Source organism: Borostomias antarcticus, assembly GCF_949987555.1.
Source record: "Borostomias antarcticus genome assembly, chromosome: 14".
Taxonomy (NCBI): Eukaryota; Metazoa; Chordata; class Actinopteri; order Stomiiformes; family Stomiidae; genus Borostomias; species Borostomias antarcticus.
In genome coordinates, this window is record NC_140247.1 from 14081471 (window position 1) to 14108755 (window position 27285).

Genomic DNA, 27285 nt, shown 5'->3' on the forward strand with positions numbered 1-27285 from the left:
TTCACTGCGGCTCGAAGTCTACTTTGCGTAATGAAGTGGATATTTATTTTAGGGTTTTAATGTTTATCTGAACCTGCCTCATCAGAAATGTATCTGTCAGTGAAACCAGTCTGTCATGAAGATTAAGATGCTGAAAGATATCCCCTGTTTGATAATAGGTGAGTTTCTAAAATTGTATAGACTAAAATGTTACTGTTTTCTTTCTTTGTTCAAATGTTTTCATATTTATTAGAATATTAGGTCTGAATATTAGATACGAATATATGTAGGTCACATGTGCACCTAATGTGAGTATTTTCAAATAAGTTCTCAGAACTTCAAAATCAAACTGGAAAACAGTGTCATCATCAGTACATACATACACAGACAGATATGTACTCTTAATCTGACTGGTATCATCTCTTATTTTTCATGTTATATAGTCTCCATTCTTCTGAATGTGCCCTTACCTGGAGGTCAGTGACACTCTCTCCAAGTACTGTTGATTTATTGACATGTCTTTTAAATCCAAAGCAATCATTCACATTTTTCTGTCCACTGTGATGCACATTTTGAATTATTTATTTCTAAAACTTGCCAATTTTCAGATGCTACTGTACATCTATTGACCTAGCCTCATAAAATCATCCTTATCTTTCAAGCAATACATTTTGATTTGCTTCACAGATCATGAATCTTGTAGCAAGACAGAATGTAAGCTGTGAGATCAGGATGGTTTTACAAGGCTAATGTTCCATCGTTAAAACACCTGATGAATAACTTCCCTTCTCTGTTTGCCTGACAGGCAGTGACCAGGTCAGGCTGGTCAATGGGACTGGCCGTTGCTCCGGTAGAGTTGAGGTGTATTACAACTCTCAGTGGGGATCAGTGTGTGATGATGACTGGGACATAAAAGATGCCAGTGTGGTGTGTAGAGAGCTGGGGTGTGGAAGTGCTCAAATTGTCTTAAGCAAAGCCCAGTTTGGTGAGGGTGATGGACGGATCTGGATGGATGATGTTGCATGTTCTGGAAACGAGAGCTCTCTGACACAGTGCTCAAAGAGGGGATTTGGAAGAACTAATTGTGATCATAGTGAGGATGCTGGTGTCATCTGCTCAGGTAAGAAACTGACTGTTTTATCATTGTATCCCTCTTCATGCCTTTATAAGGTGTTACCACTACAGATGGTTACACAAAGTCCTCATATTGCACTATCCTTGTTAAGACTATGATATAATATGCATAACCTTGACTTTCCTTTCCTTCCTTCCTTGTATTTCTACCCAATACACAGGCCCAATCAGGCTAGTCAATGGGACTGGCCGTTGCTCTGGTAGAGTTGAGGTGTATTACAACTCTCAGTGGGGATCAGTGTGTGATGATAACTGGGACATGGATGATGCCAGTGTGGTGTGTAGAGAGCTGGGGTGTGGAAGTGCTCAAAGTGCCCCAGGAAATGCCCAGTTTGGTCAGGGTGGTGGACAGATCTGGATGGATAATGTTACATGTTCTGGAAATGAGAGCTCTCTGACACAGTGCACACACAGGGGATTTGGAAAACATGATTGTGCTCATCACAGAGAAGCTGGTGTTGTCTGCTCGAGTAAGAAACTAACTCTGTTTTATCATTATATCACTCTTAATGACGTTATAATGTGTTAGCAGTAGAGATGGTTATGCAAAGTCCTTATATTACCCTTTCCTTATAAAGACTGTATGAGTAGGCTTCTGGGTAGGCAAATGCTTTCCTGTTGTCTTTTTACCCAGACCCAGTCAGGCTGGTCAATGGGATTGGCCGCTGCTCTGGTAGAGTAGAGGTTTTCTATGAAGGACAGTGGGGAACAGTGTGTGATAAAGGCTGGGGCATGGATGATGCCAGTGTGGTGTGTAGAGAAGTGGGCTGTGGAAGTGCTCAAAGTGCCCCACGGAATGCCCAGTTTGGTCGGGGTGCTGGACCAGTCTGGCTGAATCTGGTTGAATGTTCTGGAAGTGAGAGCTCTCTGAAACAGTGCTCACGTGGGGTATTGGGAGGAACACATGCTTGTGGTCATTACGAGGATCCTGGTATCGTCTGCTCAGGTAAGAAACTGACTCTGTCTTGTCATTGTATTTCTCTTGGTTACACAAAGTATTGCAATATATTTATATGGACTATATGAGTAGGTTGCGATATCATATGCATAACCTTGACTTTCCAATTGTCATTTTACTCAAGACCTAGTCAGACTGGTCAATGGGACTGGTCGTTGTTCTGGTACAGTTGAGGTGTATTACAACTCTGAATGGGGAACAGTGTGTGATGATAACTGGGACATGGATGATGCCAGTGTGGTGTGTAGAGAGCTGGGCTGTGGAAGTGCTCAAAGTGCCCCAGGAAATGCCCAGTTTGGTCAGGGTGGTGGACAGATCTGGATGGATAATGTTACATGTTCTGGAAATGAGAGCTCTCTGACACAGTGCTCACACAGGGGATTTGGAAAACATAATTGTGATCATTTCAAGAATGCTGGTGTCGTCTGCTCTGGTAAGAAACTGACTGTTTTATAATTATATCCTTCTTCATGCCTTTATAAGGTGTTACCACTAGTGATGGTTACACAAAGTCCTTATATTACACTATCCCTGTTAAGACTGTATGACTAGGTTGTTATATCATATGCATAACCTTGACTTTTATTTTGTCTTTTTACTCAAGACCTACCTGTAGTCAGGCTGGTGAACGGGAACGGCCATTGCTCTGGTAGAGTTGAGGTGAATTACAACTCTCAGTGGGTAACAGTGTGTGATGATGGCTGGGACATAAATGATGCAAGTGTGGTGTGTAGAGAGCTGGGGTGTGGAAGTGCTCAAAGTGCCCCAAAAAGAGCCCAGTTTGGTGAGGGTGATGGACAGATCTGGATGGACAGTGCTGAATGTTCTGGAAATGAGAGCTCTCTGACACAGTGCTCACATGGAGGATTTGGAATACATTATTGTCGTCATGACAGGGATGCTGGTGTTGCCTGCTCTGGTAAGAAACTGACTCTGTTCCATCATTGCATCACTCTGTGTGATTTTATAACTGCAACAGCATATGCCTTAACCCTGGTCAAATTTCTAGCATGTGTGAACCATATACATGGCCAATAAACAAATCTTGAATCCTGAATCTTGAATCTATGAAGTGTTAAAATTAGAGATGGTTACCGAAAGTACTCATATTACTGCATCCTTACAATAGACTCTATGAGTAGGCTGCTATATCATATGCATTGACTTTCCTATTGTATTTTTACCCAATACCCAGGCCCAGTCAGACTGGTCAATGGGACTGGCCGTTGCTCTGGTAGAGTTGAGGTGTATTACAACTCTCAGTGGGGATCAGTGTGTGATGATAACTGGGACATGGATGATGCCAGTGTGGTGTGTAGAGAGCTGGGCTGTGGAAGTGCTCAAAGTGCCCCAGGAAATGCCCAGTTTGGTCGGGGTGGTGGACAGATCTGGATGGATAATGTTACATGTTCTGGAAATGAGAGCTCTCTGACACAGTGCTCACACAGGGGATTTGGAAAACATGATTGTGATCATTTCAAGAATGCTGGTGTTGTCTGCTCAGGTAGGAAACTGACTCAGTTTTACCGTTGTATTATTCTTTGTGACTTTATACGGTGTTACTACTAGAGAAGGTTACACAAAGTCCTTATATTACACTATCCTTGTTAAGACCATGAGTAGGCTGATATATCATTCATAACCTTGACATGCCTTTTGTCTTTGCTCCCCAAGACATACCTGTAGTCAGGCTGGTCAATGGGAATGGTCGTTGCTCTGGTACAGTTGAGGTGTATTACAACTCTCAGTGGGGAACAGTGTGTGATGATGACTGGGACATGAGTGATGCCAGTGTGGTGTGTAGAGAGCTGGGGTGTGGAAGTGCTCAAAGTGCCCTAGGAAATGCCAAATTTGGTCCGGGTGCTGGACAGATCTGGATGGATGATGTGGCATGTTCTGGAAATGAGAGCTCTCTGACACAGTGCTCACACAGGGGATATGGAACCCATGATTGTGGTCATCACAACGATGCTGGTGTTGTCTGCTCAGGTAAGAAGCTGACTTCAGAAATCAGAATCCTTTTATTGTCATTTGTACTTGACATACATAGGATTCTTTTGCGACATTGTGGAGCCAACAACAACACAACAATGGACCAGTGCAAGAACAGGAAAGGACAGTGCAAAATACAAACAGTGCAAAACTAGCAGTGCATTTGGCCAACACAAGAGACAGTGCAGTAGACAGTATAGTGCAAAAATACAAGGGGTAGGGGAGAGAGTCAGAGGGGAGCCTTGTTGATAAGGCAGATGGCCATGTCTTCTCATTCTATCTCTCTTGGTTACACAAAGTATTGCAATATCCTTATATGGACTATATGAGTTGGCTGCTATATCATTTGCATAACCTTAACTTTCCTATTGTCATTTTACCCAAGATATAGTCAGGCTGGTCAATGGGAATGGTCGTTGCTCTGGTACAGTTGAGGTGTATTACAACTCTGAATGGGGAACAGTGTGTGATGATGACTGGGACATGGATGATGCCAGTGTGGTGTGTAGAGAGGTGGGCTGTGGAAATGCTCAAAGTGCCCCAGGAAATGCCCAGTTTGGTCGGGGTGGTGGACAGATCTGGATGGATAATGTTACATGTTCTGGAAATGAGAGCTCTCTGACACAGTGCTCACACAAGGGATTTGGAAAAAATAACTGTGATCATTTCAAGGATGCTGGTGTTGTCTGCTCAGGTAAGAAACTGACGCTGTCTTATTGTATCACTCTTTGTGACTTTATAAGGTGTTACCACTAGAGATGGTTACACAAAGTCCTTATATTACACTATCCTTGTCAGGGCAGGGTGTTTCTAGGGTTCAAAGACATCAGGTGCTCAGGCTGAACAGTGTGCGTGCGCCACAATTGCTTATAACAAAATAGGGAAAGTTAACTAGCCTACTAGCCATAGATAGCTAGATAATAATTACCTAGCTGCTAACTAGCTGCTTATTATGTCATAGAAATTGTAGTTTCACCACCTCACCACCTCCCTCAACCTTTCACATAGCTGTGCTAATCTAATTTATGACAGGATGACCTCTCCAGGAGGTTGATACACCTAGACACGGCTGCCCTAGAATAACCATCCTTTGTCCCATTGTCCCTGCCAGATTTACCACCTTTTCTCATGTCACGTGTCTGTATTCACGACCACTGTTGATGATGTCCGACATTTTATATGACGTGTACAGATGGGTTAGCCAATCACATCCCTGGAAGCATCATACCTGTGTATTGCTTGAATATAAGGCGGCGCAAGACAAGCCTACTGCACTTCTGTTGGATGAACCACTCACGTGCGTGGTCCTGAAGTCCTCGCGCTCGTATGTTTTCTCAATAAACCAGACTTGACCTCTTTGAGCGAACCTTGGCAAATCTTTTTACTTTCGATCAGATTTAATTCCATTACAATTACCAGAAATCTTTAGATGTCTACCTGATAATTACACCGTTGTCAAGTTATTTCAGAGTAAAATGAAGATGTGAGACACAGATAACTATCGTTAGACCACCTCTAAATATGGATCTGGCTGGGGATGTGTTAATTCACTTGGGGCGGTGAACAGTCTGGCTTCCTTTTTAAATGTAGTTTTACGTGAAAGCTCTCATATGTAAAGGGGCGCCCTGGATACGTGTTATCATAAATGGTGTGACTGGTGACAAACATTTGAGAACCACTGAGCTAGACTACCTAGCTAGCTAGCGAGATATTCACCAACCTGAGTTTGTAACGTCTATAAAGCAGTGGCGCCCTCATGTCCTGACTCCTACTCTTCCTCCACCTCGCATGCGCCTGATCGTTGCCTAAATCCTTTTACTTTTTGAAGAAGCTTCTTATTTCCTCCTTGCCAAGCTACCACCAACAATGACAAGTCAAGTCCTCTAACTAGTGCTCTCTTTCTCTCTTGTTCACCGACTCTCGGGCTCACACAAAATTCTCACATGCTAAGTAGTGAGAATCAGTCCTTTTGAATGAAACACACGGAGGACCCAAAATATAGGCTACTTGTGTATTATATATATATATATTATTATTATATAATATTATTTTTGAGGGCTTTAATACATGATCAGAATAACAGATGGATATAATAGCCCCGGAATGTTACTTTCATTCAACATTCAGGGCTTTTGCTGCATTCCTTTTGTATTGGAGCTCTGAATTTGGCGCTTGGGACAACGTCATATCCCAGTTGAATGCGTTCCAGAAACAAAACGCGAAAAACCCACTTTCTTTGTAGTTCTAGCCAAGTGAGCCATTGCTAACAATAGACCTACCAGTTGATAACAATGAACTATGCGATTTTGCGCATACGAACTTCATAGCAACATTGTCCACTGATAGACATTGGACAGTACTGATCAGACAACTGATTTAATGAGACAAATTATACAGAAGCGCTAATAAACAGTCTTATTACAGTTTTCCTTTATTGTTAATGCACGGTATATCCATCTTGATTGACGTTAGCAACTGACGTTGATGAAGTTGGTATATATTCTTTATCCCAAGTAAATTGCTGGAAATCCCGAGTTCAGATGACGTACTGATGACAACTTTGACGTTGAACCCGGGAATTCTGACGTTTCCAATACAAAAGGAACACAGCATAAATGATTGCTAACGTCAATCAAGATGGATATTCCGTGCATCAACAATAAGTAAAAGCTGTAATAATACTGTTTATTAATGCTTCTGTATTATTTGTGGCTCATTAAATCAGCCGTACACTGCACAATGTTGCTACGAAGTTCATATGTGCAAAATAGCATAGTTCATTGTTATCAACTGGTATTGCTAGCAATGTCCGGAGCTCCGATACAAAAGGAACGCAACATTATCCACAGATGCCCAACTCTAACAATGCCAGTGGGCCTCATTCACCAATGTTAAGAATTTCTTACACCGTGTCCTGCTACCCGAGCAACAGAATGTGACATTGCACGCTTGCTGTCCTAACTGAAACCGTAAAATTTCCTGTTCTGTTACGTCATTTGTCTATATTCCCAACTGACTAGTGTCTAGCTACTCGACTTTCGAACGCCTGTCAACGCAAGCGACAGGAGGAAAATAGGAACAGGGCGAGCGTCAAAAGGGCAGTTAAAACGTTGCGCCACTTCACGCTGCGTCGCTCGCGTCCAGTTAGGACATAACAATAGAAAACAAAGCAATGGAACGCATTTTGTCACCGACGCTCACTCGCGTCGCATGTAGTTAGCTCATGGTGTTAGGAAGCATTTCTTCTTAAATTCCACCTACACCGTTTCCAAGAAGATTCTGGCATTCACCAATGCTGTCACATGAGGCAACTAAGAACAGAATCTACAAACACGGAAGAGCAGTCTCAAATAGGCTATGGACTATTCGAGGGAAAAAAAAAATCATTTAAAATGATTTTGATCGCGTTAATTTCAAATCTACAGTTCTATAACATTATAGGATTGCAATACTATAATATTTTTGACAGCCACTGGTGATGTGGTCCTCAACTCAGCAAACCCTGTTTGCGCTAGGGTTCAAAATATGTCTTTCCTTTTTTTGGTCTTCTTTCATATTACGAAAGTTGAAGTTGTGAAGAACCCACTTACGACAACAGACAACAGTTTTAGGTTCACGAAAAATACATATAATTAGTCCGCAAACTAAGCTTGTTCTTGTCTGTTTTCCAGCCGAGTTTAGAGGCGGGCTGATCGATTAGCATTGATTAGCATGTCTAGTTTCATTAGCTATTGCTTCCGGATTCTCCACATCCCACACCTCCCATAAGAACAACACACCGGCTTTGTTTACATTCAGTTCCAAATGTAACCATGGATGCTGCAACTTTTGGGTTAGGGTTAACAAAAGGGATTCCTCAGTTAAGTTGATTTAGCAGCACTAAAATTCAAATAAGCATATCTTCTTAAACTATTTTACGATTTCAATGTATGAGACCTCATTTGAAAGCTTACAGTCTGCACTTTCATAATCTGTAAAAAAAAAAGGTGAAAAATGACCTTGCCCTACTTGAGGAGCAAAACACCAGCGGCTGTCACAGTTGTATCATTTATCTTATAATAATGCTTTTCATTATTTTACAAAGTGAGAGTGATGCCCTTCTTCCATACAGTGTTAAAGGTGGGGTAGGTAGTTTGCTGTAAACAAGGCCTCCGATTGGTCATCTTTTTCAAAAGAACCTGCCCCTCCCTCCTGTCAATCATGATGTAGTCCCTCCCTCCAAATATGACCGGTAGGTGTGGCGAGATAGAGACCGATTTGTCAATATATTCGGGTGGTGCATTCTTTGAATCTTAAATACAGAGGCAGCGGTAAACACGGATATCCAAGTTTATTCTCAGAGCACTTCTTTTACCGATAGCTGAAAGGATATTATGCCAATTTTACCAAATAAAGCCAAAAGCAAACTACCTATCCCACCTTTAACTGAATGAGTAGGCTAATATCATCCCATTCATTTTACTGATGCTGCTAAATATGACAGGTGGGGTCCGGTCTTTGGATTTTTGTTTGGGCATGCCGCGTTGACAGCTTTTTAGCCTATTTAATATTTAATATCCTACATTTTTGTAGACTGTAGATATTGTATATTGAATTCTATCACTTTGACATTTTGCACTCTTCTGCCACGCTATGTTTATGCCCCAAGGCAAATTCCTCATAGTAAGACTTGACTAAATTAAAATCAGATTTTTCCCATGCTGGATTTGACCTGCAGACCTTTGACTTGCCAACGCACTTGACAAAACCCCACCTAAACCATTATGCTATGCTATCGAAAGTTGGCGAATCAAGGGCACGGATGAACGGTATTCATTCAGAAGAGTGACATCTGCGCACAACATTGTAAATGCATGTCCTTATATGGGGCTGGCGTGGAGATTACCTATCGATGGCCGAAGAACAAAACCTCCTATCTGAAAATTAACTTTTTTGAGAAACTAAAGAAAACCGTCTTGTGTTCTTGCAGCGAACCTGATTTGAGTTTTTTGTTAGGTGACTTTTCTGTCACAAGGAAGGGCGGGAATATCTTGCAGACGTAGCCTACTGGATAGGTGTAGCCTCCTTGGTTCTCATCATCCAAAGTGAAAATCAATTTGCAGATAGATCTTTTAATCCTGATTTAATCCTGATTTAAGCAGTTTCTGAGACTTTAGAAGGCTTTTATTTTGAAATGGCACATCAGAATCTCGTGCCACTCCACGAGTCCGACTGTGAGGAGGTCTCCTACCACTCTGTAGCATAGAACTCGTGGCATTTTGGGTAGTTTTCTTTTAATCCTGATTTAATCCTGATTTAAGCAGTTTCTGAGACTTTAGAAGGCTTTTATTTTGAAATGCCACATCAGAATCTCGTGAAACTCCACGAGTCAGACCGGGAGGGGGTCTACTACCACTGTGTAGTATAGAACCCGTGACATTTTGGGTAGTTTTCTTTTAATCTTGATTCAATCCCTATTTGAACCTTTTTTTTAAGGTGGACCGGATAATTCCAACCGGGTTCTGAGAAACGGGTTCTAACTCCAGCCTCGTGCTATATCCCTCACATTCTTCCATTCGCGCATGCCTATTAGGCACGAAGTGGGGCCGTGTCGTCACCTTTTTCGCCAGTTTACACGACGAGAATTACGGTGGCGTTTTCAAAGATTCCACTCTGGGACCCGGTTTCAAAAGTTTGCGGATTCAGGCCTGCAAAACGCCGTTGTCATGTAAACGACAGGCCACAACGCAACAAAAGTTGCAGGGATCGTCGTCATGTAAATGACACCTAAATAGAATGGGGCCAATAATTAAATAGATCAATTACAACTGTCTTACCCTACTACCACATGTCAAAGTGACTGCTGGGAAAATTATCTATTATGCATCCTCTCACTTAAGTTTCTTTTCACACATTAAGGGTCAAACACTGTTACCAGGTCATAATTTGGGCTGGTTGGATTCAACATTGAGAAGTTAATGTGATGCTCTCCTTGGCTGAAAAACAGATTGTGTGATTCTTCTACCATTTACATTATGCAACATACTGTGTTGGATTTGCAATACATTGGTACATCCACCGTATCACTCACCTTTCTGGTCTGTATGGTGGTAAGATGACCCGGTCGTTGCTGAACACATCAGCAATCAATATGTCCTACATTTGTATATACTGTAACTAACAAAAGCTCAGCTTAATTAGTAGGCCTAATTGGTCCCCCCCCCTCCCCCCGTCCATCACGCTACAATTAGGCTAGTCCAACCATAACCAGGTGCGCTTGGTAAAGTCTTTGCATCACAATCTAGCCCGAACCCTGCACGCCTCAAACCCCAGCCTCTCATCACGGGCAAGGCATATTCATTACCTCAACAACAAACAGACACATTGCACACTGAAATATAGGCTAAAGCCTAAATTATCTAACCAGATAATAATTATAGTAAATATGATTATTCTTTCCACTAATAAGATGCGATACAGTGATAAATATGATGCAACACAGCTCCATCGTATCTATAGCTATGGACCTCTAGCCTACTTCCACCCTCGGGTGGCTTTTATTTAGAAATATTTACTTTTACTTCCGTGTATCTGGCTGCCTTTGTTAATTTTTCTTTCAAAACATGAAAAAGAAAAATTGGACGGTTTATTTGAATTTGGTTTTCTTGTTTTTCGTATTTTGAGTTTCACAACAAAAACAAAAAAAGGGTTTGTAATTCAGTTTTCCAGCTTTTGCGTTCAAATGACAAATCGGAAAGACCAAGTATTTCCGCGTTTTGTTTGGTGGTTTCTTAAACGAAAAACGAATATCTGGCTGCCTTCGAATATCATTTTCCAATTAATAAAGAAAACATGAAAAAGGTATTGGCAAAAAATGAAATTGGACTGTTAATTTGAATTTGGTTATCTTGCTCTTCATATCTTGATTTTGACAACAACAACAAAATACAGGTTCGTAATTCAGTTTTTCCACTTTTGGTTTCAAATACAAAATCAGAAATTCAGTTTTTTGATTGTGGTTTCCAAATTAATTACGGATTAATCGATCATACCCTGACCTAGGAGGTTTTGTTCTTCGGCCATCGCTATGCTAACTTGGGTGAGCGGCCACGTGCTTTCAATTGGCGAAACCATGGGATTCACCATTAAGAGAAGGAAAATACGAACTCATCCAGCGGTTTACGAACACTTTGTGAATCAGATGGGAGCATTCTTTAGAAATGTTCCTAGGAAGAAATTTAAGAATGGAACATAGGAAGATATTGGTGAATGAGGCCCATTGATCCTTGTTAAGACTGTATGGCTGCTACGTATCATATGGATAACCTTGATGATTTTCCTATTGTCTTTTTACCCAAGTCCTACATGTAGTCAGGCTGGTCAACGGAACAGGTCATTGTTCTGGTAGAGTTGAGGTGTATTACAACTCTCAGTGGGGAACAGTGTGTGATGATAACTGGGACATGGATGATGCCAGGGTGGTGTGTAGAGAGCTGGGCTGTGGAAGTGCTCTAAGTGCCCCAGGAAGAGCCCAGTTTGGTCAGGGTAATGGACAGATCTGGCTGGATAATGTTGCATGTTCTGGAGATGAGAGCTCTCTGATACGGTGCTCACATAGAGGATTTGGAAAACAGATTTGTCATCATGAAGAGGATGCTGGTGTTGCCTGCTCTGGTAAGAAACGGACTCTGTTCCATCATTTCATTACTCTGTGATTTTCTAAGGTGTTAAAACAGGAGATGGTTACAGAAAGTTCTCGTTACATTATCCTTACAATAAAAACTGTATGAGTAGGCTGCTATGTCATAAGCATAGACATTCCTATTATCTTTTACCCAATACCCAGGCCCAGTCAGGCTGGTCAATGGAACTGGCCGCTGCTCTGGTAGAGTTGAGGTGTATTACAACTCTCAGTGGGGATTAGTGTGTGATGTTAACTGGGACATGGATGATGCCAGTGTGGTGTGTAGAGAGCTGGGGTGTGGAAGTGCTCAAAGTGCCCCAGGAAATGCCAAGTTTGGTCAGGGTGGCGGACAGATCTGGCTGGACAATGTTAAATGTTCTGGAAATGAAAGCTCTCTGACACAGTGCTCACAGAGGGGATTTGGAAAACATAATTGTGATCATTTCAAGAATGCTGGTGTTGTCTGCTCTGGTAAGAGACTGACTCGGTTTCATCAATATTACTGTGATTTCATAAGGCGGAGATGGTTACACAGTCCTTTTATTACACTATCCTTATTAAGACTGCTGCTATATCATATGCATACTAGAGATGGCTACACAAAGTCCTCATATTAAACTATCCTTGTTAAGACTGTATGACTAGCCTGCTATATCATATGCATAACCTTGACTTTCATATTGTCTTTTTACCCAAGACATACCTGTAGTCAGGCTGGTGAACGGGAACGGCCATTGCTCTGGAAGAGTTGAGGTGTATTACAACTCTCAGTGGGGAACAGTGTGTGATTATGGCTGGGGCATGGATGATGCCAGTGTGGTGTGTAGAGAGTTGGGGTGTGGAAGTGCTCAAAGTGCCCCAGGAAATGCCAAGTTTGGTCACGGTGATGGACAGATCTGGCTGTTTAATGTTAAATGTTCTGGAAATGAGAGCTTTCTGACACAGTGCTCACACAAGGGATATGGAACACATATGTGTGACCATGACGAGGATGCTGGTGTCGTCTGCTCAGGTAAGAAATGTCTCATTGTCAAGGTTTCCCAGGAGTAGAACCAAAACGCTAACAAACAAGGGAGGCTTAGACTATTGAGTTAATTCCAAAAATCCCCAAAAGAAACTAAATATGGTTCTCAGAGAGCACAGACCTTCGCCCTGGAATAGATTTCATGGTTCCGTGCGTGCCAAAATTGAATGGGTTCTGAATTGGATGGGCTGTTAGGTGATCCATACTAGACTCCTCCACTGAGTTTCATGAAAATCAGTCTGGTAGTTTTAGTGTAAACCTATCTAAAAAATTAATGGAGGTGAATGACTGACTGTGTTTTGGTGGCTTGTGGACCCGCCCCGTGATTCAGATCCACTCCAAAATTAAATGAGCTAAGGCTCATGCTACACCCCTCCACTGAGTTTCATGAAAATCGGTCTGGTAGTTTGTGTATAACAAACAAATAAACCAAGAAATGGCTCCCAACCGGGATTCGTATCCGCTCCAAAATGTAGCGGATTCTACGTTGGCACATGCTACATTGCTCCACTGGAGTGGATTTGGATCCACTCCAGAATTGGATGGGTTGTTACGTGACCCAGGCTACACTCATCCACTGAGCTTCACTAAAATCAGTCTGGTAGTTTTTGTGTAATCCTGGTCCAAAAAAATGAATGATGGTGAATGGCCGGCCATGTTTGGCCGGCTCATGGACCTGCTCCATAATTTGGATCTGCTGCAAAATATAATGCATTCTAGGTTGGCCCATGCTACACCGTTCCACCAAGTTACATGAAAATTGGTGGAGTAGTTTTTGCATAATCCTGCTAAAAGACGTATGTACATACGTACTGTACGTATGGACACACATGCCACCAAAAACATTGCCTCTCAAAGAAGAAGTCACAGCAGTATGCTTAGAACTCAGTACGTTACCAAGTTATTAGGTTTTGCTAGTCTGCTTAGCTAGCTTCTATGAGCTTGTTACTAGCTTTAACTAGTCTTCATAGCCTTCTACAGTAGCTACTAGCTAGCTACTATGAACTTGTCTAAATATGTAGCTAACGTTAGCTAGCTGAATAGCTGTTCGCCACATTGTATTTGCGGATTGCGGAACTGATAGGGTATGGAGTTTTTGGTTGTCAGTGCCCGATCGGTTCCATTATCAAGTTTGTCAAGTGGTGTTGCCGTACAAAATAATGCAATGGGTGCGCATGTGCAGATGCTATTGGAACCAATCGGGCAGCTGGAACCGATCGGGTACTGACAACTGCAACCAAGATAGCTACCTATAGCTACCTACTGTAGCTAGCTAGCTTCCTAGCTAGCTATAGGTTGCTGTCTTTCAGTATCATGAACAGCTAAATGGGAGAACATAGCAACAGGCCAAACAAACTTTTTTTACCCTTACTTTCTGGTCCCGATCTTTTGCTGGCATCGGCAGGGGGAGGCTTGCAGTTGACGCGCTTCAGAAATCATTGTATATCCATCCTGTCACATAGCAAGCAAGCACTGCCTCGTCTGTAGTTCCCGCCTTTCGCTGGGTCGTCTGTAATTCGCGTTATGTGCGCACTGCGCATGCGTAGGCTATAAGTGGAACTGCTAAGCCTGTCACTCTCAATCATGGGTCAGAACTCAGACGTCATCGAACTTCAACTTACTGCTCGATTTGAAGGGGGTGATTTGTGTATGTTAGGGAGGATATTTGGTATCTATTTTCTCCCTGGTGTTTTTGTTTTTGGGGGGTCAAAAAAGGTTCAGGGCTAGAGGAAAAACATTTGGGGCCTCAACCCAAATTGGGAGTTACATAGTGTTACCACTACAGATGATTGCACAAAGTCATTGTCCTTAAATGGGCTGTATGACTAGGCTGCTATATTGTATGCATAACCTTGACTTTCCTATTGTCTTTTACACAAGGCCCAGTGAGACTGGTCAATGGGACTGGTCGTTGTTCTGGTAGAGTTGAGGTGTATTACAACTCTCAGTGGGGATCAGTGTGTGATGATAACTGGGACATGGATGATGCCAGTGTGGTGTGTAGACAGCTGGGCTGTGGAAGTGCTCAAAGTGCCCCAGGAAATGCCCAGTTTGGTCGGGGTGTTGGACAGATCTGGATGGATAATGTTACATGTTCTGGAAATGAGAGCTCTCTGACACAGTGCTCACACAGGGGATTTGGAAAACATGATTGTGATCATTTCAAGGATGCTGGTGTAATCTGCTCTGGTAATAAACTGACTCAGTTTTACCATTGTATCACTCTTTGTGACTTTATAAGGCGCTAAATCATTCATAACCTTAACTTCCCTATTGTCTTTTTTACCCAAGACCTACCTCTAGTCAGTCTGGTCAAAGGGACTGGTCGTTGCTCTGATAGAGTTGAGGTGTATTACAACTCTCAGTGGGTAACAGTGTGTGATGATGACTCGGACATGAATGATGCCAGTGATGTGTGTAGACAGCTGGGGTGCAGTGCCTCACGAAATGCCCTGTTTGATCAGGATGTTTTACCACTCTGGATGGATATGGTTGCGTGTTCTGAAAATGAGAGGTCTCTGACACAGTGCTCTCACAGGGCATTTGGAACACATACATGTCATCATGGCGAGGATGGTGATGTTGCCTGCTCTTGTAAGAAAATGACATAAGAAACTGCCTTGGTTTCATCATTGTATTCTTTTTTATGAATTCATAAGGTGTTAACACTAGAGATGGTTACACAAAGCCCATAACATTGACTTTCCTTATCTTTTTACCCAAGTCCGAGTCAGGCTGGTCAAGTCGGATGGTCATTGCTCTGGCAGAGCTGTGATGTATTACAACCCTCAGTGGGCATCAGTGTGCAATTATATCTGGGACATTTGCTCAGGTGAGGGTTGATTCTTTTAAAACTGATCATCTCCTTTTTAGGGAGATGTCAGTAAATCAATGTCAGTAAATCATTTTTATATCTGACGTTTTTGGTGCTTGCAACTCTACTCAAGGTTTTACAGTTGCTATGGGTTTGATGATTGCTCTGCACTAGTAAATAACATCCTAAATCATTTTTTACTCAACAGATCTAAGACCCAGTCTTTCTACAACTCCATCCCATTCAGCATTTTTACCTGGGGAGGAGGTCCAGTTCACCTGCTCATTCCCTCATCACTGCACGTCAACCACCGTGGATCTCTACAGAAGAGGATATTTCCTAAGAACCCAGAAGATTGGCCCAGGAGAGAACAGTGCGACCTTCACCCTGTCCAATATGGATGCCATCTCCCAGGCGACCTACAGCTGTCGCTACCAGACCCAGGCTTACAGCCAGACGATCACCAGCTCTCATAGTGACGGCATCGACATCACCATAGGTACTGTAAATGGGCACACACTGGCATTCATGTCAGGCCCTTAGCCAGGGGGGGATCGGGTGGATCGAACGAACCCCTCTCACGACCAAAGGTCCAGATTTTAAGACCAAAGGTCCGCCCCCCCCCCGTCAACAACTCGTCCGCGAATCTAAATAGTCCTTTCGCACGTTGATCAAAATAATCTGTCGGCCCCCCCGTCAACAACCTTCCGAGCGGCGAGATCTGTGGGAAAAATACGATAAGATCCGCTTTTTGAAAAAAACAAACCCCCCCCTTCCACAACGCTGGCTACGGGCCTGCACAATATCTCATAATTTGGGGAAGTGCAAAAACACATACAATCCATTGGTCTTTTAAGGCTGTTAGTTTTGTCCACCGTATATCACCACATGGCAGTTTTGAATGATCAGGAGACTAGTGTGAGGGAGCAGGTGGCCGAGTAGTGTGCCGGCTCTCGACCAGCCGAACACAAGGCTGGCAGCTACGTTGTCTTAGGTCAGGGGTCAGAACCTTTTAATATCAAGAGACATTTTTGGTCTTGGTAATGGGGGGGGGGAAGGGGGGCTACTGAAGGCAAAACCCAGCTTTCCCCCACTCTCCCAGAGATACCTGCACCCCTTACTTAATCCACGAATAGACAAAATTATGTACAATAATCTGGGATTTGGAAAATAATCAATAATAACTCAACTCTAGCCTGCCTATCACGGCTGTGGTAGACAGCAGTGAGCATAGGGTGGTCTGCAGAAGTCAGAGGTTGTCTGAGATTGAGACAGAGTAGACATCACCAACCCAGCATGTGGCCAACCCCAGACTCCCTAACGTGGACTTTACTGATGAGGGCTCCTACCAATGTCAGTATCAGACCAGAGTTTCTAGTCAAGGCTTCACCTCTCAAAGTGACTCTGAGATTCTCTGTTACAGGTCAGCAACAAAAACTTTATTATACATAGTTATACAGACTAAATCAGCAATGAAAATTAATATATTGTTTATTCCTTATCGCTACCCTAGTTGTATTGAGTGAAGTATTATTTTTATGTTGTTTATATTGTTAGCATGTAGAGAGCTCTCATTGACTCCAGTTGTGCCTCTCCTCCCCAGTGAGACTGCTCCAGCCCGACATCTCCCTGAACCACCCTAATGCTTGGCTTCTCAGGTGGACTAAGGGGACGGAGGTCACCAGGGGTCACAGCTTCTCCATCGACTGCTCCACCCCCCCTCAGTTTCCCGGAGGCCTCTTCTCCCTGACCTTCTCTGGCTCCAACAGCACTGAGACCCAGCTGGCAATCAAACACTCTGCCTCCTTCCTCTTCCCTGTAGCAGAACATACAGACCAGGGCAGCTACAGCTGTGTGTATGGAGTCAACATCTCCACACGGACATTTTATTCTGACTCCACCAAGTTGCTGTCGGTCACAATTACAGGTAAAGCCTGCAGTAGCCTATAGTAGCTTTTAGGCCTGCCCCCGACTAAAGATTTTCCTGCTCGACTAGAAGTCCTCATTTCAAGCGACTATTATGATTATTATTATTATTATACATATAACCTTACCATACACACGGAGCGAGCGGCAGCAGCCGCCTCAGCAAAGCGGTAGATTAATTCTCAATGTGTCGGCATTCGGCAACACAGCAAGGAGACTGAACTGAACAACATGTTATTACTCATTTATTTAAACACAGTCATATAGCACAACAAACTGTAACACGGAAAACAAAAGTAGCCCACACACATTTCATTTTTCACAACAGCCAAGCGATCAGTGAAGAAATAAAAAATAAAGGGGAGCTACTTGAGAACTCAATTTTCTGAGGTCAGAATGCAAACGAAAATGTAGCTGGCCTATTATAGGCTATACGCACATTTCTTAATAAGAGGCCCAACGAATGAGAACGATGAAAAGAATTAAGCCTGTTGGCTTCTCGCCAGGCCCGGCCTGTGCATTTCTGCCGCTCTAGGCGAAAAGCAATTATGCCGCTCTCTATTAGCAACGTAGGCCTACCATACCGACAACAACGCAAAGGCCAATATAAAGCGAAAACCAGCAACAATACACAAACACCAATATGCTATACATATGCCTTATAGGTGCTCGGTGTCAACAATATTAGTGTTATGAGTGCAGGTGATAAAGGACAGAGTCGGGCTGTGTCTGTAAATGCCATGTATTAGTCGGCCGTGCACATAACAGATCTGGGGCATAACACGTGAGGCAGGTATATAACAGCGCCCACAAGGTGGGGCTGTTGGCTACATAACATAAGACACCCTGCAACATCTCCCTTCCTTTAGTAAAGTATCAATACAAAAATAGCTATATTTGCTCTTAACCATTTGAACACTAATTCTCCCATCCCAATATCAAATAGTGCACCTAAACAGAGACAATCAATTAATCACTAGCAACCAGAACATTACCAGCAATTGTATCAAAATAATAACAGCAATAACAGTATCAGAGCACATAATCACAGTTTTCTTTACTCTCTTTTCATTCTTTTTTTTTCTTTTTTCTTTTGTTTCCCAATCATCACACTCCTGTGTCTGTATACGTGTGTGTGTGTTCCACTCTCAGTTCAGTGTATGACCTAGAGGTCAAGTCTGTCTGGAGGCTTAATCAGCCTCCCGCTCCGGGAGAAGGCCCGGCCCTGTAACTCACGGCATGGTGTGCTCACAATCTGTGGTGAAGAAGGCGGCGACCTCAGGGTTGACAAGCTTGAAGACACCCCAGGGCTGCTGACGACCTCATCGGCGCCGCCCCTGCTCACATGTGCGTCTCTGGGCTCAGGTGGCTGTTCCGGGTGGGCGGCCGGCTGGGGAGGGGCAGCCTCCGCTGGTCTGAGATCAACCCTGTTGCGACGATACCTAGTTCCTTCCACGTTGACGAGATAGGACCGAGGTCCCACCTGCTGCAGGCATACACCTCTCCTCCATCGGCCCGTCCTGTCTCCTGGGAGCGGCTTCATCCTTATGGGCTGGCCGATGTTCAGCACTGGAAGATCCTTGGCCGATCTGTCATACACTAGCTTTGCTGCCTGATGTCTCACTCTCAGCTTGTCGGAAACCCCAGTGACGACCTGAGGCGCTAGTAGCTGGTTGGCCACAGGGAGAAGAGTCCTCAGCCTCTGTGACATCAGCCGTTGTGCCGGACTGCAGCGCATGCCCTCCGTGGGCGTGTTTCTCCAATGTAGAAAAGCCTTCCTGGGGTCCTCATTGGCACGATCTGCTTTCCTGCAGAGGCTTTTTCACAATCTTCACTGCGGACTCTGCTTTGCCGTTAGCTTTTGGGTGCCTCGGCGAGGACATGACATGTTCGAAACCCCACTCTCTTGCAAATGCCCGAAACTCTCCACATCCGAACTGACTTCCAGAATCAGAAATGACCCTGTCTGGAATGCCATAGCGTGCAAACTGTGCCTTGCATCTTCGGATCGTTGTCTCTGCTGACAGGTCAGGTAGCAGGTCGATCTCCCAGAAGTCGGAGTAATGGTCCACCATGAGCAGGAAGTCTTGTTTTGCATAGCTGAACAGGTCCATGCTCACCAGCTGCCAGGGACGTGTGGGGAGTGGGTGCGACATCATGGTCTCTTTCTGTTGTTCGTGTGCATACTCATTACACACGGAGCACTGCTGTACATAGTCCTTGATCTCGCCCTGCATATTGGGCCAGTAGAGCGTATCTCGGGCCTGCCTATAGCAAGCCTCGCCCCCCACATGGTTGTAGTGGATCCGTTTCAGCATCTCAGGACGCATAGCTTTCGGAATGATGACGCGCTGGCTCCTGAAGAGCACACCGTCCTGTGCACTTATTTCATCTCTGATGGCCCAGTATTCCCTGATGGCTATGGGGCTCTCATCCTTTTGTTCCGGCCATCCCTCAAGCACGACTGACTTGAGTGTTTGGAGACACACATCCTCCTCCGTGTGCTTTCGAATCTGTGCGAGGCGTTGGCTGGTGACGTTCAGATAGTCTGCCTGCTGAATGGCTGCCGCGTCATACTGCTCCTGCTGCATGCTGCAGACCATCTCACGTCGGTACACAGTATCTGTTCTCTGTGGCGGGGTGGTGGCTCTGCTGAGCATGTCACTTAAGTACATTTCAGGGCCTGGCTTGTATACCACCGTGAGGCAGTAGTTCTGCAGTGTGAGGAGCATGCTCTGAAGGCGTTTTGGTGCACTGAGGAGGGGCTTACTGAAGATGGACACCAGCGGGCGGTGGTCGGTCTCTGCAGTCACATCACCCCTCCCATATAGGTAGTAGTGGAAGCGTTGGCAAGCGAATACTATGCTCAGACACTCATTTTCAATCTGTGCATAGTTCTGCTCCGTCTGGGTCAGCGCACGGGAGGCGAACGCGACCGGCTGTCCTTCCTGGAGCAAGCAGCAGCCCAAACCGGTCTGGCTGGAGTCGTTCTGTATGGTGACCGGCTTGCTGACATCATAATATCGTAGGACTGGCACCGCCGTGATGAGCGTCTTGATTTCCTTCATAGCAGCATCATGCTTGGGCAGCCAGTGCCACAGCACATCTTTGTCCAGTAATCTTCTCAGCGGTTCACACACCTCTGACAAGCGTGGCATGAACCGGGACAGGTAGTTCACGAACCCGACAAACCGCTGAACCCCCTTCGCATCCGTGGGGTTAGGCATGTCCAGAACCTCTCTGACCTTGTCAGGGTAAGCTTTGAGACCCTCCGCTGACAGTACATGGCTGTGGAAGCGGACCTCCTTCACTCAAAACTGCAGCTTTTTCAGGCTCAGCCTCAGCTTCACTTCTCTGCATCTGTCCATCAGAGCGATGAGGTTTGTGTCATGGTCGCGAATGGCTTCCTCCTCTGTGTCCCCACAGCCCACTATGAGGATGTCATCGGCTATGGGCTCAATCCCTTTCAACCCGGCCAGAAGCTCATGCTGCTTCCTCTGGTACAGCTCTGGTGCGACAGACACACCGAAAGGAAGTTTCAGCCACCGTTTCCTACCCCATGGCGTCCAGAATGTTGTCATCAGGCTGCTCTCCTCATCCAGGCGACACTGAAGGAATGCATCTCGTGCATCCACCAGGCTGAAGATACATGCTTTCGGCAGCTTGTACAGCACGTCATCTAAAGTGGGCATGAGGTAGTGGGACCGCCTTAAAGCTCGATTAAGGGGCTTGGGGTCAATGCAAAGCCGCAATTTGTCTGGCTTCTTTACTATGACCAGATTGCTAATCCAGTCTGTGGGTTGAGTGACTGTGGTTAAGTGTCCATCCTTCTCGTACTGATCCAACTGCGCTCGAACAGCTTCCCTGAGGGCTACCGGGATGTTCCTTGGAGCGCACTGCACAGGCGCCACAGTGTTATCCAGCTCAAAGTGAACATCACCTGGCAGAGAATCGACAGGGCTCGTGAACACGTCGTGGTAGGTGCTAACGAGACATTCTTTAGTTAGTTCACCCATCTGACAATGTTCCAGTTTGTTCAGCTCTTCTGGAATGGTGAAACGTATCAGGCCAAGTCTCTTGCATGTCTCCCCTGAAAGCAAGGGCTTCTGATTAGTACGCACGATCTCAAAGTCTAGCATGTGCGTTTTGCCCCTAACGACGCATTGTGTGCTGTACGCTCCCATCGAGGTCATCCATTCACTGTTGTAAAGCTTCAATCTGGTGAGACTTTTACGAAGACGCATTCTAGGCGCTAGTCTCATCTTGTCCTTGAGGCTCATCACGTTGCAGGTGGCTCCAGAGTCAAGCTGGCACCTCTGGACCCCTCTGTGTAGAGGCAGGTTGACAAACCACTTTTTCCCCTGAGTGTTCACTGCCCCCAAGCTCTCTGCTGAGTACACGTCTCTCTCATCACGGTCGCTGTCACCCGGGTCCCCTAGCGGCAGGTCATCCACGGCGTTCAACTGACGTGCCTGCTGGCCTCTTTTCATGCATACTTTGGCAAAGTGATTAGCAGTGCCGCATAAGCGGCATGATTTTCCAAATGCGGGGCACAGGTCTCGCCCACGTCTGTGCAGTGTGCCACAGTACTTGCATTCCCCTGTGCCTCTCATGCCGTCTGGCTGTGCAGATGTGTTGGTGGACTCAGATTGCCTGCTGGTAGACCTCCGTCCTTGTCGCTGTACATGTGTTGCATTAATGCTCTCCCCAGGCCCAGAGCTGACCAGTGACATGGATTTTAACTTATTGTCCATCACCTCGGCTGCACGACAGATGTTAATAGCCTCATCCAATTTCAGGTCCTTTTCTCTAAGCAAACGTTGTCTAGCGCCCTCATCAGTTATCCCAAGGACAAGCCTGTCCCAAGCCTGTCCCGTCTCTCAAAGCTCCATAGTCACATGAGGCAGCCTTTTCTCTCAGTCTAGTGACAAAAGCATCCACAAGCTCTCCTTCCTCTTGTTTGAGGTTGCCAAAGACGTACCTCTCAAAGATGACTTTCTTGGTGGGTATGAAGTATCTCTCAAGTGCCTCCAATATTGCTCCCACATCCTTCTGTTGCTCCGCCGTGAGTCCCAAGTTGTGCTTATAGACATGGCGGCAATCGTTCCCCATCAGTCTCCGAAGCGTCGCTGCCTGCACCGGCTTTTCTTCTTTGTCGAGCCCGGTCGCAAGCAGATAATCCTCGAACTCTGCCCGAAAGTTCACCCAGTTGCTGTGAAGATCCCCCGTCATCTTCATTGGCTCCGGTGCAGGTATGTTGGATGCCATTGTCCCGACGCGACGCTAATGCTAGCAGGCTAGCTGAAACTACTAAATATCTTGACCAAAACAAATAAAAGCACGCTCTTCCAGCGACAGGTCACGCTAGGCTCACTGTGGGTCCTAATAGGACTTCTGACACCATGTTATGAGTGCAGGTGCATGAATAAAGGACAGAGTCGGGCTGTGTCTGTAAATGCCATGTATTAGTCGGCCGTGCACATAACAGATCTGGGGCATAACACGTGAGGCAGGTATATATATAACAGCACCCACAAGGTGGGGCTGTTGGCTACATAACATAAGACACCCTGCAACAATTAGCTTCAGCAGCATGAGCAATATGCGGGATCCATACAAATAACACAAATGTCTGCATAATAAATATAACCTGGTTACAAATTATTTACAGCACATCTATTTTCCAAATAATCTTTCAGCTCCTCAAGCTAAATACCAGTGCACCTCTCCTATGTGCGTAAAACAAACACATACACGCACACACACGAAATGTGCGCATTAGCGCAAGCACATTATATCAGCAGATTCTCCAACTAAATAATACCAGTGTAAATCTCAGTCCTATACCACTTTATCATGTACGTAAAACACACACACGCATGAATGTGCGCATTTGCGCAAGCAGTCTCTAAACGACTAGAGAGCAAATGAAGATTAGCTTCATATTTATGATTAGCCTACCTTTCAGAAGCGGCACGACGTGTCTTCATCGCAGCGAAGGTTAATTGCATCCTCGACTTCGATTCTCTGTGCCAGTTCGTGTTCTATGGAGAGCGTTGCAAGTCCATTTCAGTCTGTCCTTTGTCATTGTACTACGAAGGTAGTTTTTTATTAGTTTCAACTTTGAGAAACTGCGTTCTCCAGAAGCCGGAGTCAACTCCGCAAAAAGTTGCTTGTGAACTTGACGATAGATCTGGTCCTGGAGGAAGGCTAATGTTAGCATCTGCTCATCTCTTCATGGTGCTGCTAGTGCTACAGCTAGCATGCTGTTTCTTCTTGTGGACAAATGCCTGTAGTTGGTAGTTTGGCAATCTCCTGACATTGTGGGCTTGATGGTAGATTTGAAGGCGGCCTGTCTGCTCCGATGCTGCTAAAGCTAGCACCTGCTGCTTCTTCTGGAGCAACGGAGGTAGTTGTGCTAATGTTTCTAGTGCTAGCAGTCTCTTGGTTCAGTGGTGGATTTGAAGAAGGTGCGTCATCCTTGCTACTCCCGGTGGGATCAATATATTTAAACAACAAACCCCTCTGTTTTTGGAGTGCTTGGTCCTTCAATAGTCTCTTTTTTTGTAGTCGCTGCCAGATAATTTTGCTCGTTTCGGACAACATGCTTCCATTTTCCCTCAGTCATGGCTCGTGAGAGCTGGGGGCGGGGAGGCGGCGGCAGGTGCACACATTCCTCAACTACGAGGAATGTGTCAATCTCAACCATTGACGCGCCTAGATTTTTATTTTTTTTAATAAAAAATGTACCCTTGGTTGGCTCACATTTTGCCGCCCTTGCCAAAGTGCCGCTCTAGAATTGCCTAGTCCGTCTATAGGGGCCGGCCCTGGACATTGTTATCCCAAGCAGATTTTGAGTTTTTTTTTTCTTTCTGCGACTAATGAAAACTTGCTAGACTATGACTCTTCTCGTCGACTAACGTTAAGTCGACTATTGGGGGCTTTTAACTACGCGTACATGCATCCGCCGAGCGTTTCCTGTGTTCCTTTTGAGAGCTGGCTGCGGTCGACTGTGCACGTACGCAGAAATGAACGCGTCACAAAACACACGCGTCACAAGCCTGATGGGGTGTAATAAATTTGCAGTCAGTTTAATGCATCGTTACTTAATGCTACCTCTTAAACTCATTGTTTTGGCTGTTCTCATATATCTTTTAATTTTCTTTTGAAGTGTTCAGAGATGTAAGAGCACTCTGAGTTAATTTTCTTTCATTTGAAGCCCACCCTACTAACACAATCAGGTTGGGGCCAGTAGTTACAGTGGCATTACAGCATACAGTGATGATTGTGATGGCTGTCTGTCCTTCCATCCGTCCGTCCGTCCGTCTCTCTGTCTGTCATAGCCAACTTGTCTCAGTTTAAACCCAGTAATCGTCTCAGCTTAATGGAACACCTGCTCGTATCATATTAACCCCTTAGATCCCATGGAGGAGGTCGTAAACACGCAGGAAGGAGTGGGTGAGGAGGATGAGGATCACCAGGAGGACTACGTCAACCATGAGGCAATGAGGTCACCATAACAGCCAGGATGAACTTGAAGACCAGACGTAGGTGGAATTCATAGAATTGTAATAGGCTATTATATACTGTAAAATAAGATTAACTTTAATAATCCCCAGGGGTTTGGGCGTTTCAGCAGTGAGAATGTCCAGCATAGGTTAGAGTAAAGAATATATAGAGTAGAGAATATACAAAATAAGAGTACAAGAAATATATACGTACAGTATGCATAACATATTGAATATTTAAATACATACAATCTGTATGAATATGTCTAATAATACACATATGCACCTGGTTCAAACCGTGTGTGCCTGCTGAGATTCAATCAGCAACACGATGCAATCTTCAACGGTTTTATTTGGGAGTGTGAGCTTAATCAAACTGCTCAATCAGGCTGGATTTACCCTCACAGTCCTCGGGGTGCTGGTTTCATAAGTATAAGTTACATATCCTCACTTAAAGTCTAGAACCTAGAGGTAATGTAATGTAAGAAGGTCTTCCAGTTATACAGTTATACATAAGATCCTGTTTTGAATGTAATTTGTAACCTGTGTCTGAGAATACTCCTTAAGCATTTAAGGCTTAAATGCTTTAGTCTTGATCGTATGGGACCCTTGCTCAAAGACTGCAGGGGAGAAGGATTTCAATTCCATGAACGTTTTATTGCTTATTCATGTCTTTGAATTTCTGTTTGATGTTCTCATTCTTATGCATTTAGCACACGTATACACATTTCATGACTAAAATAAATTGAAGGACTAAATTAATGGTAAGAATATATGTTTTGATGTCATAGCCAATTTCAATTCGTGCATGCATTCACAGTGTAGCCAAACCTATACCTACTGTATGTTGAGAATGGTTGACACATTGTTTCTGTGCATCAGATTAAAAGGGTGGTTAATTTCTCTACACTTGTAGTAACTGTTGAAATTACATAATGCTCTCCAAAGGCAAACCTTTGCCTATTACGACCATTCAGTTCTTCAACGTTTCTCTCCTCTTAATGATAGAGACTGGCCATGTTATTCCAGCCTAAGTCAATCATTTGGGCTATAGTACATGATATTGCAGCCTCCAGATAACTATGAACAGTACTGTAGTAGGTTATACAAAGGTATACAGAGTACCTTACACCCACTTGTCTTTTCATGGACAGAGAGTTCTTAATATGACCACTGATGTCACAGCCACCATTGCTACTGGAGCTGTGCTGGACAGGACAGAGGGAGAGGAGGTGACCAGTCCAGCAGACCACAGGACCAGGTGTGAGGGACAGAGTGATGAGGGTTATAGTGCTCTGAGACCAGACTAGTGTTTCTGTATCTGTATGCTGCTGATGGTAAACCACACAGCAGCCAGTTAGTTAGTATGACTGTGACGCACAACTCTGTCTCTGTGCCACAGGATTCACTGTGGCTCAAAGTCTACTTTGCGTAATGAAGTGGATATTTATTTTAAGGTTTTAATGTTTATCTGAACCTGCCTCATCAGACATTTATCTGTCAGTGAAACCAGTCTGTCATGAAGATTAAGATGCTGAAAGATATCCCCTGTTTGATAATAGGTGAGTTTCTAAAATTGTATAGACTAAAATGTTGTTACTATTTTCTTATTATCTTTTTGGATCAGTTTGGACAAGAACTTAGCAAAATATTTTTTATTATATTATCTGATATAATGAGATACAGAGGCTTGACCTTTATTGTGTTGGATAAAAGAGGAACATTGCACGAAACTTTCACATTATTCATAGTCAATGTACAGTAGATATTGCTGGTTGTTCCTGTAGTATATTTTTATACGGTATTACATCAATACATTTGGATACTCTCATTTAGTAATCATTTACTAAGAATAATGAATAAACTCCATTTGAGATAGAACTTTGTAATTACAAGCAACTTCATTCAGTAGGAACTTGGTTAACTTAATTAGTTTATCATCTAGATGACAACACATGTCCTTTCCTGAGTCAACATTCCTTTGCCCCTGAGGAACAATAGAGATGGCACCTCTGAAGAAGAAGTCAGGAAGTCTACAGGTGATCAAAGCAGGACACAGGAGAACCCTAAGACTGCCCCCAGTCCGGAGGGGGGCAGAGCCCAGTGACACCTATTGACCAATTACAAGACTAGTTGTAAATGTACCTCCCTCGTATGCAAACTTGTTTGTCGTGTGCTCATTGGCCTGAAGCCAAGTATATCAACTCGGGTGCCACCTTGTTGGAATTCAGTTCCGCCGAAATTTGACCTGTATAGGCGTGCTCAATAAATTTGGTTTAAACTGCA

At 44.3% G+C, this 27285-nt stretch overlaps 1 protein-coding gene across 8 annotated transcripts; it reads left to right on the forward strand.

The window, feature by feature from the left end:
• Positions 1-27285, forward strand: LOC311317998 (scavenger receptor cysteine-rich domain-containing protein DMBT1-like). Of its 8 annotated transcripts, none has more exons than XM_084449170.1 (22): positions 1-158; positions 423-455; positions 785-1099; positions 1275-1583; positions 1748-2059; positions 2196-2504; positions 2676-2990; positions 3267-3575; positions 3746-4060; positions 4449-4757; positions 11402-11716; positions 11889-12197; positions 12424-12738; positions 14632-14940; positions 15043-15345; positions 15476-15583; positions 15774-16064; positions 17169-17492; positions 24911-25038; positions 26154-26260; positions 26489-26561; positions 26992-27285. In XM_084449170.1, the coding sequence occupies exons 1-19, from the start codon at positions 116-118 to the stop codon at positions 25009-25011; spliced, it is 4944 nt and encodes a 1647-aa protein (XP_084305296.1). In that variant the 5' UTR covers positions 1-115; the 3' UTR covers positions 25012-25038; positions 26154-26260; positions 26489-26561; positions 26992-27285. The 8 variants fall into 8 exon arrangements, with proteins under 8 accessions (XP_084305296.1, XP_084305292.1, XP_084305295.1 ...); XM_084449166.1 differs by having other exon boundaries at positions 27001-27285; XM_084449169.1 differs by having other exon boundaries at positions 26154-26561; positions 26945-27285.

What these genes read in the sequence shown, in the direction of transcription:
- LOC311317998 (XM_084449169.1), top strand. Translation starts at nt 116, where the DNA reads ATGAAGATTAAGATGCTGAAAGATATCCCCTGTTTGATAATAG. An exon ending in TATCCCCTGTTTGATAATAG is followed by an intron (nt 159 to 422) that starts GTGAGTTTCTAA and finishes CATGTTATATAG; the next exon opens with TCTCCATTCTTCTGAATGTG. An exon ending in TGCTGGTGTAATCTGCTCTG is followed by an intron (nt 14,941 to 15,042) that starts GTAATAAACTGA and finishes TTTTTACCCAAG; the next exon opens with ACCTACCTCTAGTCAGTCTG.